Raw genomic sequence first — 15352 nt, 5'->3', positions numbered from 1 at the left:
GAACTGAACCTTGCAAACAGGTCGTTCTACGGGGAATTCAGTGTGGCTAAAAGAAAATATGTTTGTCCAGTGTGAAATCTCAAGGGAAGAAGGCTCACCACTCAGGAGCCCAATCAGGCGTGGAGTTCCTTTAACCAGTGAACTTGAGGGATTCGCTGTGTCCAACTGTGTCCAAGGGAATATGAAACTGTAACACTACCATAACAAGTCATCAAAATTACATCTTTTCGCCGCTTGCACCCTGAATTATGATCATCAGTTATGACAATATTTTTGTAAGTGAATGCGTGTCTGTGTGCATGACTGAATAAGTGTGTGACTAAATTAGTGTGTAAGTAAAATCTAGATCCTTAAAACTCACTGTTGTCCATTTTGGATGCTATTTTAAAAATCACACTAGATAAGTGCAGCTACTGTTTACACTAAATGTAAATTGAAGTCAAATCAAGCTGCAGAAAGAGAGACACTGTGCGGATTGATAGTTAAAGATGTAAAAATAAAGCCAGATATAGTTTCATGGTCAGAGACAGATCTTCAGCTAAATGCTAATGTTGCTTCATGTCTTGCTGTATATGTTAAGCTGGAAATCGTGACTTTTTAAGGCGGTGAAACGTTATGTGGTGGTCGGCTCGTACTGATGTTTTTCTTCTACTTAGATCAGAAATAAATTTATAGATTTAGAAGCGCCGGTAGCAGCATGATGTTACAGATATGTCCAGCATTGATAACACTATGAATTATATTATGTTCCTGTATAAGAATTCAATTTAAGTTTAATTTACAAGCATTCTGTTCAACATTACTTTTGTAAACACAAACAAATGTCACTTATAAATGTGTGTAGTTAGAGCACCGATGAGACTTTGGATAGGAGTGGGAGCATCTACAGTTGGAGCTCTTGTGAAATGCATAACTGCGTAACTTTTTTTAAGTTTACTCGGACAGACACTAGTTCCAAAATAATATATATTAGATATATTAGCTTCAGAGAGAGAGAATGGACTGTATGATCCACAGGTTTGACATCAGGCTCTGAGGAAGATGATATTATGTTTAGACAGTGAATTGTTTTAACAATGAAGCTGGTGCTAAGCCTTCACTTTCATTTTGAAGATTTCATAAAATCAGGTTGAAGCAAAAGGATATTAGGCAAGTGTTTACAAAACTGCAATTTTCATAGAGAAGACATAAGGTATGATTAACAGAATAAAGGGTTAAACAGGAGCTTTTTGTGTTGGCTTTATATTAGGAATGGGCCTAAAATCTCAACTTTAACACTATTTAAACCAAGAAATCCAAAATATGGAGAAAAAAAAGAAGAGATGAAAAGAGAGATTAGCAGTGGTAAGGAAGGGGGAGATTAAAAAAAAACTACTAAAGGATCAAGTGTTAACCCTTTGACCTTTAAAAGCAAGAGAGTCATCCGTTTTTGTTAGTGGAGTTTGATGTGACAAAGCGTGTCTGGATTAGAAGGAAAATGAAGACACTAAAAGCATCTCACACCCCCGGCCCTATAGCCATCACACACACACACACACACACACACACACACACACACACACACACACACACGAACGTACACACACACACTGATGGCCACTTGTGGAAAAATGTTGCTCATTACCAGTTTTATTAAAACTGGTAAAAAAATTTTGCTAAAATTTTGCTGCTGGTTGGTTGAGACGACTTAGATGCAGTTTTACATTTTCAGGTATGAAATACCAAACCATGCTTATGTGTAGCTCAATAAACTAATTAAAGCGCTGTTCATCTGATATCTATGGAATTATTCTGCATGTTTTTCTTAATGAAATGTGACAGATTTGTGTGTGTGTGTGTGAGACTTTCCTACATGCAAAGCAAAGCCTGGCACAAACTAACAAACACTCAAAAGTTTTTTACTGTTATGGCACACTAAGGTTGTAAGCATCCCTATTTATTCCTCCGACTTAAAGAGACAATGAAGTTAATTGATCCTTGAGGAAGAAAATCTGTTACTCCAGCAGCGAATAGCAAATGCATTTGTAGGAAAAATACCAGTAGTGTAGCAAAAAAAATATAAAGCTTATCCTTGGAATCCTGCTAGAGGAAAGGTCACAGGGTCATAAAAATCAAAGTGTTTATACCCTGGGGAGTATTAATGTGATTAGCATATTTAATGGAAACCTGTCCATTAGATTATGACAGAAGTAGAGGAAAGATCATAGCGTTTCCATGACGAGTCATCATAGCAAATCAATACCTTACAAAAGCTGATGAACCTATACAAAGACATGAATTAAACTTAAGAGGTGATAAAAAGAAATTTCATGTCACAGATCATTTTTTCTATTATCTGATTAATGTTAAAGCTATATATTATAGTACTAGCATGAATACAGAATTCTCCTTTGCACTACCAAGCAAATAAAACCAGTAGTTGATGTTGTGTCTACTAGCAATTATTAAGTCATTTATTTCCCAACTTTGAAGACATTCCCTCTTTCCTCTAGAGGAAAGGAAAGTTAATGGGGTGTCCAACAAAAGGTTTCATCCACTGCAGAGCATGACTGCACTCAGTAACTTTTTTTCCCCGATATGCCGATTAGATTCTATCTCTTCTGTTCAAGTGGAAAATTTGACCCAACATCGGTACTCGACAAAGACTTAGCAGACCATTAAAAACATTAAAATCGTCCACTGGGAGATGTTATAGCAAACTTAAGACAACTTTTTTTTTTTACCGAGGGAAGAAAGAACAGAAAATACATACATGACATTATGAAAAACTTAATTTAGCCACTCTACAAGCAGTGACTAAGAATCAGGAAATAATAGACAGATTTCTATAGAATTTGCTGACCTTTCTTCTAGGTCATTCCTCAGTATGTTGGTAATTCCATCAAGCAGCCAGTATTTTAACTTGTGTCAGCACTGATTATCATATATGTCAGATATCACATTCATTATACATCAACCAAAGTATCTGTGTCCTCAGTGGCGGGGGGAGAACGTCCCTATTTGTGGCTTTTTCTGTGCGTGTATTTGGAGTTACATTGTGTCTTACCATCATAGTGGTGTCCTCATTGAGGGAGGGTTCAGTCTCAGATGGCTGGGGCCCGAGGGCTGAATCACTGCTGCTTCTCACCAGCAGGGGAGTGTCTGTAATAAAACACAAGGACACACACACACACACACATACATATCTGTTATGTGGAGGTAGCTTGGAGCAAGGATGTGGGTAGATACCTAAAGATAAATTGCAAAGTAATAATGTGTACTCTTCGGTTGGTGTTCTCACAACACTCGTAAAACGCTGCACATATGCAAAGTTGAGATCTGTTACGGTGCATAATTACTGAAAACATTAAAAGGTATGTGTTTAACAGCCTGTAAATAAACTGTGTTGTCTCATTTCCTGAAAAGCTTTGTTTATATGGGGTATTTGCAGGAGGAATTTAATGACATACCACCGAACATCAACTATCCAGCAGCTTCATTTATAGAAAAATATGATTTAGAGACAACATCTACTGTATGTAAAACATACCTGAAATCCAAAAGGTTTGTTCTGACACTGTCAATATGTATATGTACCGATCCCAACTCTGCTGGGATCGCCACATTTACAGTAACTCTGACTTTTCTTTTCGTATTCCCCATTAAATCTGCTGTATTTGTTTCAAGCTGTGCTCACTTCCCTTCCAGTTTCTCCTTTTTACCAAAGGAACCTGCGCCAGTCCAATATGTTACAGTGTGACTTCCTCCCATCAGACCGTTAATGAAACAAGATATTTGACAGACCGAGACAGACTAATGCAAAAAAAAAAAAAAAAATGGTGAGAACAGAGAAAGTCTGCATTTGCACTGCTACAGAACGTACAGCCAGTCTCTCTTATACATGCACACACACACACACACACCGATTTGATGTACACACTGTCTGATGCTATAATGCTATTTTGATGGAGTCAGAGTTCAGAAAAAATCATGTCTAATAATAATCTTTTAGATGACAAGATACAGACTGCGCTAGTCATGCCACACTACAGAAAGGAGAGTTTGTGTGTGTGTGTTTCTTAGCAAAGTGTCAAAGTGTGATGAGAGAGAGGAGATGAATATTTTCATGTTGTTAGGTTGACAAAATGAATTTCCATCCTGTTATTACAACAACGCGTCTATGAGACACTACGACATTCAACATAATAAACTAATGGGCTGATTTAAAGACTGAGTTGGAATTACATAGAGAAAGAGAGAGTGAGTGTGCAAAAATGTATTAATATGTCTGCAGGTCCATGTGTATTTATTAAGTTATCTGCAGGTTTTCAAAAAGACAAATATGATGTTTAATATGTTTTACAGCTACCTATAAACAGCTGGTGGTGCTATTTTTTGAGTCAGGGCCATTAAAACCATTGTAGAAGAAGTATCCTTTTTTTTTTTTAGAGTGCTAGTCAAAGCTCAAATGGTGAAAAATCAAGTAGAAAAGATGATGGAAATATGTGACATTTCTGTTTGTTTCATGTATTAATATGAGGAGCATTACAGTTTCCTCATCACCCCGCAGAGATCTGATGTTTTCGTCTGCTGCAATTTTATTATTTTTCGTCTCTTCAGTGGAGCGGAAACGTAAGTGGATGTTTAAGTCTCATGCTGCATGTGTATCATGATTTATTCAATAAATCTGTTCTCCGTTGCACTTTGTCGCATTTCGCTTTTATCGACACCCAAAGTTTTTCCACCTCTGCCGAGTGTAAAAACTTTTTTTGGTGGTGTTTCTTCAAACTTTCAGCATTTCCACTCAGGTTGTCTTTCATGCACAAATTGAAAAAGCGAATAAAAAAAAAACGGGTGGATGTAAACGCACCTATTGATGACTTTTTGCAGATCTTTTCAAGGACATGTACATTACAAGGAGTGAGGGTGTGTACGGTATGTTATGTAACCATGGATACAAACATTTTTCCAAAGAGCTGACTCAAACTGACAGACACAAGAGTTTTCAGAGTTTTTACAAGGTTGTATCTAATTGCCAAAGAAGACATACATTTACAAGGCAGAATGTGTTTCGTGGAACAGATGCCGTAATTGGCACGCTGTCAACTCCACTGAAACTAAGCACATTATTTTAGCTTGTCAAAAAAGAAAATAAAAGAGATAATTTGCGATACATTGTCATGACTGGAGGTTGGTGGAAATGTTAAAATATAGGGTAAAAGTCAAAGAAAGAAAGAAAGAAAGAAAGAAAAGCTTTTGTATTTAATTGAATTAAACCTATTGGTTTCATAACCACTTCTTTTTATCATCTGCACTCATCAGCCGGCACATCCTGACACATTTATGTGTGTATGTAAATATCTGGTAATTACATACTGTAGCGGGGGTCATCAGAAAGCTCATTCCAGGATGTTGTTTTAGAAGACGTGAGTGTGCGGGCGCCCTTTGTGTTCATTAGGTCTGTAAGGAGCAGATGCGAAAGCCCGAGTACACACAAAGTTAATGTATGATCCCTTCCCTTCATATCTCTTCAGTGAACACACACTGATGTTCATGCGTCCAAATGGCCAATAAGTGGCTGATTTGCAGATCTGAGTGTGCACGGAGGTAACATATGATAGTGTCTCCCTCTTCACATCTCATCAGCCCACTGCATAAAATCATCATTAAACAGAAGCTGATGGATGAAGCAGCACACTGCACTATTGCTGCCTGTGCTGCTGCTGCTGTTGCTAGAGCTTGGAGAAAGAGTGAAAGTGAGAGAAAAAGTCAACACCGCAGGAAGCTATGCAAATAAATTACATTTATAACTGGAGGTACAATTATGATCTGTGTCTCCCAATTCTCACATTTTTACGATCCCATTCGTAGGACCCATCAATCCGTATATACAGTACATTAAGAACAGTGTCATGTTACCCTCTATAGCGCCGTTGGGAAAAGAATGAGAAGGGTGGTGTTGAGGGCGTAGGGAACCTTATATTGAGTGAACTACTCAGAACAAATGCCAAATGATATTTGTAGGGTCATATATTGATTGTCACAAAATGGACCCTTGGTGCTCTTAAGACTGGCCGGGGGTATGGATTACATCAACCCCGAATCAATTCATCTCTTAAAAGAATGGTGATGAAAGAGGGATGAAGGGAAGGAGGACAAAAGAGATAAAAAAACAAGAGATAGAGGAAGAAAATGGATGAAGAAATAAAAAGGACTAATATTGGAAAAGATCGTTGTTAGTGAGATTAAAAAAAAAAAGAAAAATGTACAAATAAGACGAGATGGAATGGAAAAAAAATGTCGAGTGAAAAAGGTGGTTAAGGCAAAAATATGAAGAGAAAGCATCAAAAAAGACATGGCTGTAAACAAAGAGAGAAAAAGTGGGTTTTTCTCTGGTACAGTGTGTAGAATTTAGTGGCATCTAGCGGAACAGTATGTTTCAATTACTGTATAATCCCTGTGAAAATAAGAGTTTATGTGTTTTTGTTACCTCAGAATGAGCCCTTTATATCTACATGGAGCCCGCCATGTTGCAATGCCATGTTTCTACAGTAGCCCAGAACGGACAAACCCAAACATTGGCTCTAGAGAGGGCCTTACACGTTTTTCACGGCCATCATAGGTCCTCTTACACACTTGGAAGGGACGGGTGAAGAGAGGGGTATTGCAATATGCAACCTCACCGCTAGATACCATCAAATCTTACGTACTGGTCCTTTAAAACAACAGTCAGGTGCTCATATGAGGTTTTCCTGGCTGTAATGGTTCCTCCTGTTCATACTGGTATTAAAAGATCCCTTTCAATGTAAGTGACGGAGACCAAAATCCACAGTTTGTCCACACAGTCACTTTGTGTAAAAAATGCATTAAAAAGTTTATTTGAAGCTTATATGAGGCTTCAGCAGTCTGAGTTAGTTCTATTAAGTGGATATCTGCCATATTTGTAGTCTTTTTAGCATCATATTCCCTCTTTGTGTTTCCCTGTTGAGCTGCGGTAGAAGTATAGTACAGATGAAACGATTATGGCGACTAAAATGATCATGGTTAAAAAGTACTGATACACACATTGAAATCATTTCACCAAGTAAATTAGCAGCACTATGTATTTTTTGTTTGCATAAACAAAACACATATCCACATTATGTATCCTTCCTACAGTTAAACTGAAGCTGAACCAGTAAGACATGAAACTAGGGATCATCTAGAAATATGTAAACAGTGTTTCATTGTATGAAGATACATGCTGTCTATGTAAAGTAGTACATTGAGACAGATACCCGTGGCTAGGTAGGGACTGCTAACAGTGCTACTATTCTATCTTTATGCCTCAAAATGCAAAGATGATTTTAAATCACCTAATTATCCCCACTATCCTCTATTTCACTGCAGTAATTTTACTATACAGAGCTATAATACATGTCGATATACTTGTGGCACCGATAGCATGAGACTGAATGCTGTGTTGGATTTTTTTGTCACTGGAATATCAGCAAATAGTTTAATTAGTTAAAAGGGTCAGTGATGCATATTGCTGAGCTTGTCTGAGTGCAAATGAATAATAAATGCTTCGACCAATGTAGCTATTATATCAACATCACTGATCATGTTCTCAGAAGTGTTTTGAAGGTAAACATCTTGTGAAAGCAACAGTCGTCTTCATTTAAATATCATCATATTATATTTATGTATTTAAGTGTTGTTGTACAAAATCACACAGCCCTAATAATGTAGAGTATATGTACTTGACACTTCACATTTCTGCATCCACGTCCACTGTAATCACTACAAGATCATTGATTATCTTTGACTCCGATGGGAATGTCTAAACCATCCAGTCTAATGCTGATCATGTCTCCTTCCTAAATTATCCAGACATGTTCAGCACTTTGATTCTTGATTTTAAGCTGCTCATTAAACACTGCTACGATTCTGTTTTTGAGTCTTTTATAGAAATGGAAGTGTTAACAGAGGACTACAGAAGGAGAGAGATGGATAAATAAAAAAGGCAATAAAAAGAGAGTCGTTTAACAAAACGAACGCGAGCGAGTATCATGAAAGGAAGTGATCAACATAAAAACAAAAGGAAGATTTGGAGAGAAAAGACCAATAAAAGGCAGAAAAATGGAGAGACTTGTAGAGACGGTGAGTGAGAGAAGTGGTTAGAGTGAGAGGCAAAACATTAGATAGTGATAGAGGCCTAACTCTGACCTTCTCACACTGACAGTGATAGTCTCCAGAGCTCCGTTACCTCTAATCTCCCACGACAGTCACACATTACTACTAATCTCTGCTGACAGGCGACCATACTGAAACAGACTAAACTTCCTGTCTTAACAGTGTCTGAATGATACAGCTAAGGCCTCTTCACAACTAAGGAAGGTTAAACAAGCTGAAATGTCGATTATATTATTACTATTAGAAGTACGACTGCTAGTATAGATGCAGATCTAATGCAGGAGGATGGGGAAACTCATTTTACTGTAATAATAAAAGCTGATTTTTGTGAGTCCTTGAGCTCAATAAACCACTTTGCAATTTCTAAGCTAACTGGAAATTATTTTTATAGTAACATCAAACAAAAGAAGAAGGTGAAATAATGAAATTTGCTGATAAAACACAGCTAACAATAGATGTACAGTATGAGCATTATCACATTTCATTTTTCAATGACATTTTAATGACATTTAGAAAACAACCTTGACAGATTATGCTTAAATGTCAAGCGTTCATCTTGATGGATCGTACGGGCCGTGCAACAAAGCAGATATAGAATCTACAATTCATAACTACAGGAACTGGAACCTGTGATTAGCTGACAGCAAGAGGCAACTTAAAGTAATGCTTAACCTTTGGCTAATCGTAGGTACACACGATCCATCACCTATATGGTTTGTTAAGGTAAAATAAAGTTTGGATAAAGTACTGTGACAACTCTAAACCCTCTCACGCTCACATCTACGGTACGGTGCCTCAACTGAACAGACGCTTGACTTGAAATAAGACAGGATGAAATGAAGGAAGGGGGGGAGGAGGAAAGAATAAGAAGCAAAAAAGAGAAAGAAAGGCCCTGCAGATACTGTAAGTCTCGTCCAGGTAACAGAAACCAGACGCACACATCGGTTTTTTTGTTCTGCCGCCTGACAGAACACATAGACTTCCTGTCCTCTCTTTTTTTCTGTTTCTCTTCATCTCATCTCATCTAAGACACAGCGATGCCAAGTTCCCAGCTGTCCCCATCTTGTTTTCATCACTGTCCGACAGAAAAAAAAACTAGCCCGTCACATCCTGACCTTTGTCTGTACTGTAACTCAAAGTTAACATCGTTCCTGTTCTGTACAAAAACATTAATGGTTCTGAAACTATTTTATCCAATAAACCATTATTTTTATTCCTTCCTTTCTTTTGTTCTTTCCATGTACAAATGTTTAGTTTCAGCCATCAAATCCATCCCCTCCAAAAATGGTGTTTTGGGACATCGCTGCTATCCTTCACCGACTTGACCAGTCAACCTCGACGTCAGATTTCAGCCACGTTGAATCTGTTTCTTGTCTGACATCACTTGACATGACACATGACATTGATCTGTCCATGCGCTGACCTACAGGTTACACCTAAAAAGGTGGAATCAGTGGTTTCCCCCAGAGAACTTTTCTTTCTTTGTAAGGTCAAAAAAAAAAAAAAAGTCCTATGAAATTATTTTTAGATCCTGCGTCTCTAAACTTTGAAATTACAAAGTCCCAGACAAGAGTATTTGGTCCCTCGGAGCCAGCAGTGTCAGACACAGAGCAGTCGCGGTTGCCAGAGTTAACCTGGACTGGCTTGTCTTTAGGGGGCACAATACCTCATCTAATATGAACAAACTTTGGTAAAACCATGACAAATACCAGAACCGGCTATGTTAAAGGTTGCTCTTTCTATAGGGAACATTTCTTTGATCACTGTGCCATGAATGGTATGAATATGGTTTAGATAACACTGAACATAAAGCACACATCTTCCTGCTTCTATCATTCGTCAACTCATGTCAAAGTTACGGTTGGAGCAGGCCACATCACCAACATATACAGTAAAGACCATAAAAACTACTCACTGGACTTGAGGGCTGAGGAAGTGACTTCTATCTCCCCTCCTGTGATTGGCTGGAAGACGGAGAGCTCGGATTGGTAGAGGTCAGGGCTGGGGGCTAGGCTTGCGTTAGCCGCACCCCTCTGCTGGGCTTCCTGCTCCTCATACACCGCCATCAGCTTTAAAAAAAAAAAAAAAAACACACACACACAAAGTAGCTGTTATTTTTCACTTTCTTCATTTTTTTTTCATGCATTATGAACAAAGAACGTGATCAGAGTGGAGCAGCACGACTTCTAATATAACTCCGCTCACAGTCACTGGAAGTTTTCAGTTTGTTACTCCCTATCCGCTCTCCACTCACACTGAGAGAGAAAAGCAACACCAGTTTGCTTCACAGACAGTGTGCTAACTGCTGCAATTCACCTGCTCCACACGTCACGAAGCCAAATTAAGAGGTAAAACGGATGCAAATAAAAGAAAAAAATGCTAACAGAAGCCACCAGATTCAGATTCACCCACATTTTCTCGACTTAAAGTCAACCAAGGATTCAGTTATCAACAGGTGTATGACTAAACGTTGATGAATGTACATAAACAGGAGCTAAAGGACAACGCTGAGAGAAACAGTTCTCAGGGAAAGACTGTTTGTCTTTTTGTAACCATAACACTTCAAATAAAAGATTAAGAAAAATAAAAAAAAATGGTTTGTTTATGCACATGATCTGTGTGTTACCTTGTGGATGAGGACGCTATAGAGGACGTCCAAGGAGCCCAGCATTCCTGTGACAGAGTGTGTGTCTACTGTTTAACAACTGCCTCCATTCGTGTCTCCCCTTTGCGTGTGTGCGACACCCTGCTAGCTCTAACTGTGTTATATAGTGGAATCCCTGTCTATTGAGTATTGCACTGAGTCTGCGTTTAGCTTAACATAGCACAGAGCTTGTCAACACAGTGTTCTAGGGGCCTCCACGCAAAAGCTGAATAGACCTGTGTGTGTGTGTGTGTGCATATGGGTGTGTGTGTGTGCGCCATGTCTATAGTGGTCAAGAGTAAAGAAAGGGGACTTTGCCAGTAAAGCCAGAGGCTTCCTGCTACACTGAAATATGAAAGTGTGCATACAAGTATGCACACAGACGTGAGTCACTGTACTGTGATTTGTTGGCCGTCTCTTCTGCACATGAAAGCAAAAAAACAATTAAGCTGACATTATAAAATGCAATTCTACAACGCAAAGTGATGCCAACATTTCAGACTAAATGCCTGTGCAGGTGCCAGTACAGCGAAGTCCAGCAGTTACTCTTTTTTTCAAGGCTGACCTGATCTATTAGGCGGTTTTCACTGGATTTTCTGCATTGGCTTTTTGATAAATTAGGAACAGAAAAAGTTGTGACTTATGATACCAACACATTTAGTTTAGTAAGACAATTACACAAATTAAACCTGTTAGCATATTAGAACCACACACATATTAATACTACTAATACAAGTACTAAATGCATTTAAAAAGAAACATGAGGTGTTTCTTGTACATGGCTGATGTTACACTAATATAGTGAATTTAATCTTGTATTCTTAAAAAGCTAAACTGTCCTCTGTATACTTCATGAAATCCAAGTAAAGTTCCTTTTTATTCTTTTTCTTAAGTTAATCTTTTAGAAAGTGTGTATGTCTACGTGTAAATTCATATACTGTATCTGTGCACCTTCTTCCCAGTATAACCTCACCAGGCAGAGAGCAGAATAGCACTGAGTTATACAACATTGCACCTTTCTCGGCATCCATATCTCACCAACTATTCAGCTCGACCGATGCCTCTCAGTCTCACACGTTCATGTTCTGTCACACTCCTCTCTTCCATCTGTCTAACACACATCTTTCTTATTGTCTTGTCTTCCATCTTTCCTCTTGTAACGAACCTCGTCTGACTTTTTTTCACTCTTTCCTTCTAACTTTGCTTGTTGTTTATAATCCTTACCTCTTGTGTTAGCCTTTCCTCTGTCTCTATTCACCTACCTCGCTGTTTCGTCTCATTACACATCTTATTTCTATCATATTCATGCTTGAGGTGTAAAGCGTTTTCGTCAGATGATGATGAGTATTTGTCACTTTTCTCTCAAGATGCTTCGGTGCAAATTTTAAAAAATGATTGTCCAGCAGCTACAATACGTGCAGGGATGCTAATAAAGCAGACAGGAGAGAGTGGAGACTTAGAAGTGAAGACAGGAAGGTAAAATACATATAGTAAGTTGTTAAAAACTGCATATGTTTAACATAAAAACATTCACAGTCTTATCCATCTCAGTAAACCTGTCTCTTAGAGAAAGCTGGAACACGACTAATAGCTACCAGACGTGTAACACACACACACACTAGCGCGCACAGAAGGGTGGCAGATTCTTAAATAAGAACATCTGAAAGAATGACAGGAAGAAAAATGGGTAGAAAAATTCAACATAGTCTTGCTGAGTCTCTTAAAAAGCAGAGGTGGAAAGAAAGGAGAGACAGCCAGATGAGAGCGAGGAGGACTTTGCCTACGTTCACTTCGACGGGGGGGAACTCAAAAGACCTGCCAAACAAAATGATACCGCAGCCTGAGAGCATGAGAGAGAGAGAGAGACAAAGGTGAGACCGCGTAGAGTGAGAGCACAGAGAAAGAGAGAGAGAGAAGCGGCCGTGAAGAGAGTGAAAGACAGAAGGTAAGAGAGAATTATGATGATAATAATGAAAGGGACTGACAGATGTGTTGTACTGTAAAAAATGTATGAGCAAAAGGCAAACCTGAAACTTGAGATTGTCTGAGAGTCACCGTGTCAAGTGCTGGTGCAATGACGCGTCCACTTTATGCTGCCAACTCTGTCTCTCTTCCTCTTATAACAGTCTGTCAATATCTGCCTAAGAATCAGGACAGACATTTTTTTTTTCAAATGCATAAAATCCAACATGATCGTGTACCTTTCACCTGTTTTTCTAAGTAACTTTGTAACAAGTTGTGCATTTTACATTTTTGTCAGTTTGTAGAAGAAGAAGAAGAAGGGCAACAGCTAGCATGGGTAAACAAAAACAGGCATTAGCAACAGAAGACTTTAATTTATTGACCAAAAAAACACAGGGAAATGTCAAAGTATTAGCCACAAAACTACTTAAAATGCCATTTAAATCATATTTTCTCATCATTATTCCAAGGAAACTAAATAATGCAGCAGTTGAGGATGCGGTGTCTTGCTCAAGGGCACGTAAACAGTAAAGGAGAGCATTTCACCGTCATGTTCTCCATGCTGACTTTCCAGACTGGTCCAGAGGATCAGGGACTGTGGCCACAAAGCTGTTTCCTGACCTCAAGGCCAGCGTAGCCAGTAGATGTTTTTATAGACTACGTAATAAGTTAATTGTTACTTTTCACGAGCGATGCTGCCAGCGTGCGTCACTGTCATGCTATTATATGTAACATTTAACCTTCGCATCAGCAGACTGTCAACATCCTCGACAAACTCAAAGCACGCTGGTAAACTCTTTTTTTAAGGGTTTTTTTTTTTTTTTTTTCAGTTTCAGCTTACTGTCAAAACACATATTTTTACTTTGATCGTGTTTCTGACAACCTCGTGTAAAAAATGCCTTTATCTATCTGTGAGCTTCAATACTTGTGCTAAAAAATGCTTCTGAGAAAGGGATAAGGCTTCATTTTGTCTTAATTTGGTTTTTAAGAAAATGTACAAAACAAAGAGTGACTATGACTAATCACAACAACCAATTCAGTGCTTCTCCAAAGTCTGACGATAATCTGAGTTAATAAATGAATTATTGCTAAATTAGGAAAATGATAATGAATATAATTTTGACAATAATACAACTAAAACTGTACAAAACACGGTGACTAATAAGACAAAACAAAAATGAGGAGAAAAACATAGAAATAAACAAATATTTTAGAATGACACAGCTGAGGGACTACTCATGGACACACTATTCAATACTTTCATTTGGAGCACATAGTAAGTTCACCTCCCTCACCACAGTATGAATTACAACCTCAAATACCTGTTTGGTTTGGAAGGAGATGTCCTTTTTCTGTCATATATTTTTTTTTTCATTTGTTGTGATGATTTGTTCAAGTAAAACATTTTCTTTCTCCTGCTCTCAGGGATGTCAGAGGTCAACTTCAACCACAAAACGGCACTGATGCAGCCAGTATAGAGATTCAACGTCTTGATTAAAGGATAGGTTCACAGTTGTTTCAAATCTGTCTTAAAAACAACCATCGAGTGAAAATTGACACTGAAAGGGGTTTTTTCTTTGCTGTAATCATTCCTCCTGTTCATACTGGCTATTAAAAGATCTCCTTCAAATGCACTCTCAATGCAAAGTTTATCTGAAGCTTATATGAGGCTTCAGCAGTCTGAGTTAGTCATATCATGTGGATATCTGCCACATTTACAGTCTTCTTCGTATAAAATTCCCTCATTGTGTTTCATGGGACAGTGTTTCCCTGTTGAGCTGCAGTGGAAGTATAGTAACACAAAGAGGGAGAGATGAAGTTTGATGTTAGCTTCAGATAAACTTTTAAATACATTTTTACACAGAAGGAGGCTTATGGATTTTGGCCCAAATCACTTACATTGTAAGTGCATTATGAAGGGATCTTCTAATGGTCAGTATGAACAGGAGGAATGATTATGGCAAGAAAAACCTGACTTTTGCCACGGACCAGACCTATAACCCGAATGTCTGTCACTGACTGACTGACTGACTCACACCACTGGTCAGCCTGCCAAGTGTTGGAGTTTCCCCATTGGCCGTTCCTCTTTCAAAATGAATCGGCACTAAGAGTTTCAGTTGTTAGTACCTCCTTCCTCAGGGGGCGTTTAAAACATTTACCGTCCGAAGAGCGTCTCACATGGAGGCTCTGACACTGACAGGAGCACCAACCCGCGGATACAAAGAGACGTGACGGATCCACTTTACCAGCGTGCACAGCGGCCAGCAGCTAGTTAGCTTGGCTGGCATCGTTAGCATAGCCATGCCATGTTGTATGTAGCCCATAGACTGTATAAAAATAAGGTGTAGCCGTGGTGTTTCCGGTTTAACAGCACCATGCTGGGCAGGTGACAGGTGTGTTTACGGTGTTTGTGTGCTCTAAAAGACGTCACAGCGCAGATAAAAAGTCACACAGCTGATAGACTGTTAGCCTAGCATGCTAATGCTGCATAAACATATGGATGAGACAATACGTTTTCAGACATTGACAGATAATTAGAATAATTATAATTAAAAGTAAGTTCTCTTTCAAATCAAACATCCCAAGATATGA

At 38.5% G+C, this 15352-nt stretch overlaps 1 protein-coding gene across 6 annotated transcripts in view; it reads right to left on the bottom strand.

Annotated features, from left to right (window-relative positions):
* The window catches only part of pard3bb (par-3 family cell polarity regulator beta b), a 228620-nt gene that overhangs the window by 164695 nt on the left and 48573 nt on the right, over nt 1-15352 (bottom strand). For 5 of the 6 annotated variants that reach the window (XM_044365206.1, XM_044365207.1, XM_044365205.1 and 2 more), the window contains exons 4-5: nt 10070-10223; nt 3047-3141 (exon numbers count right to left, since the gene is read on the bottom strand). In XM_044365206.1, coding sequence (XP_044221141.1) covers nt 3047-3141; nt 10070-10223 — 249 coding nt within the window. Of the gene's footprint in view, nt 1-3046; nt 3142-10069; nt 10224-10780; nt 10894-15352 lie in introns of those variants that run through there. The other variant, XM_044365209.1, reaches the window with a different exon arrangement.

This window comes from Thunnus albacares, chromosome 11 (assembly GCF_914725855.1).
Source record: "Thunnus albacares chromosome 11, fThuAlb1.1, whole genome shotgun sequence".
NCBI lineage: Eukaryota > Metazoa > Chordata > Actinopteri > Scombriformes > Scombridae > Thunnus > Thunnus albacares.
This window is presented reverse-complemented; position numbering and strand designations above follow the sequence as displayed.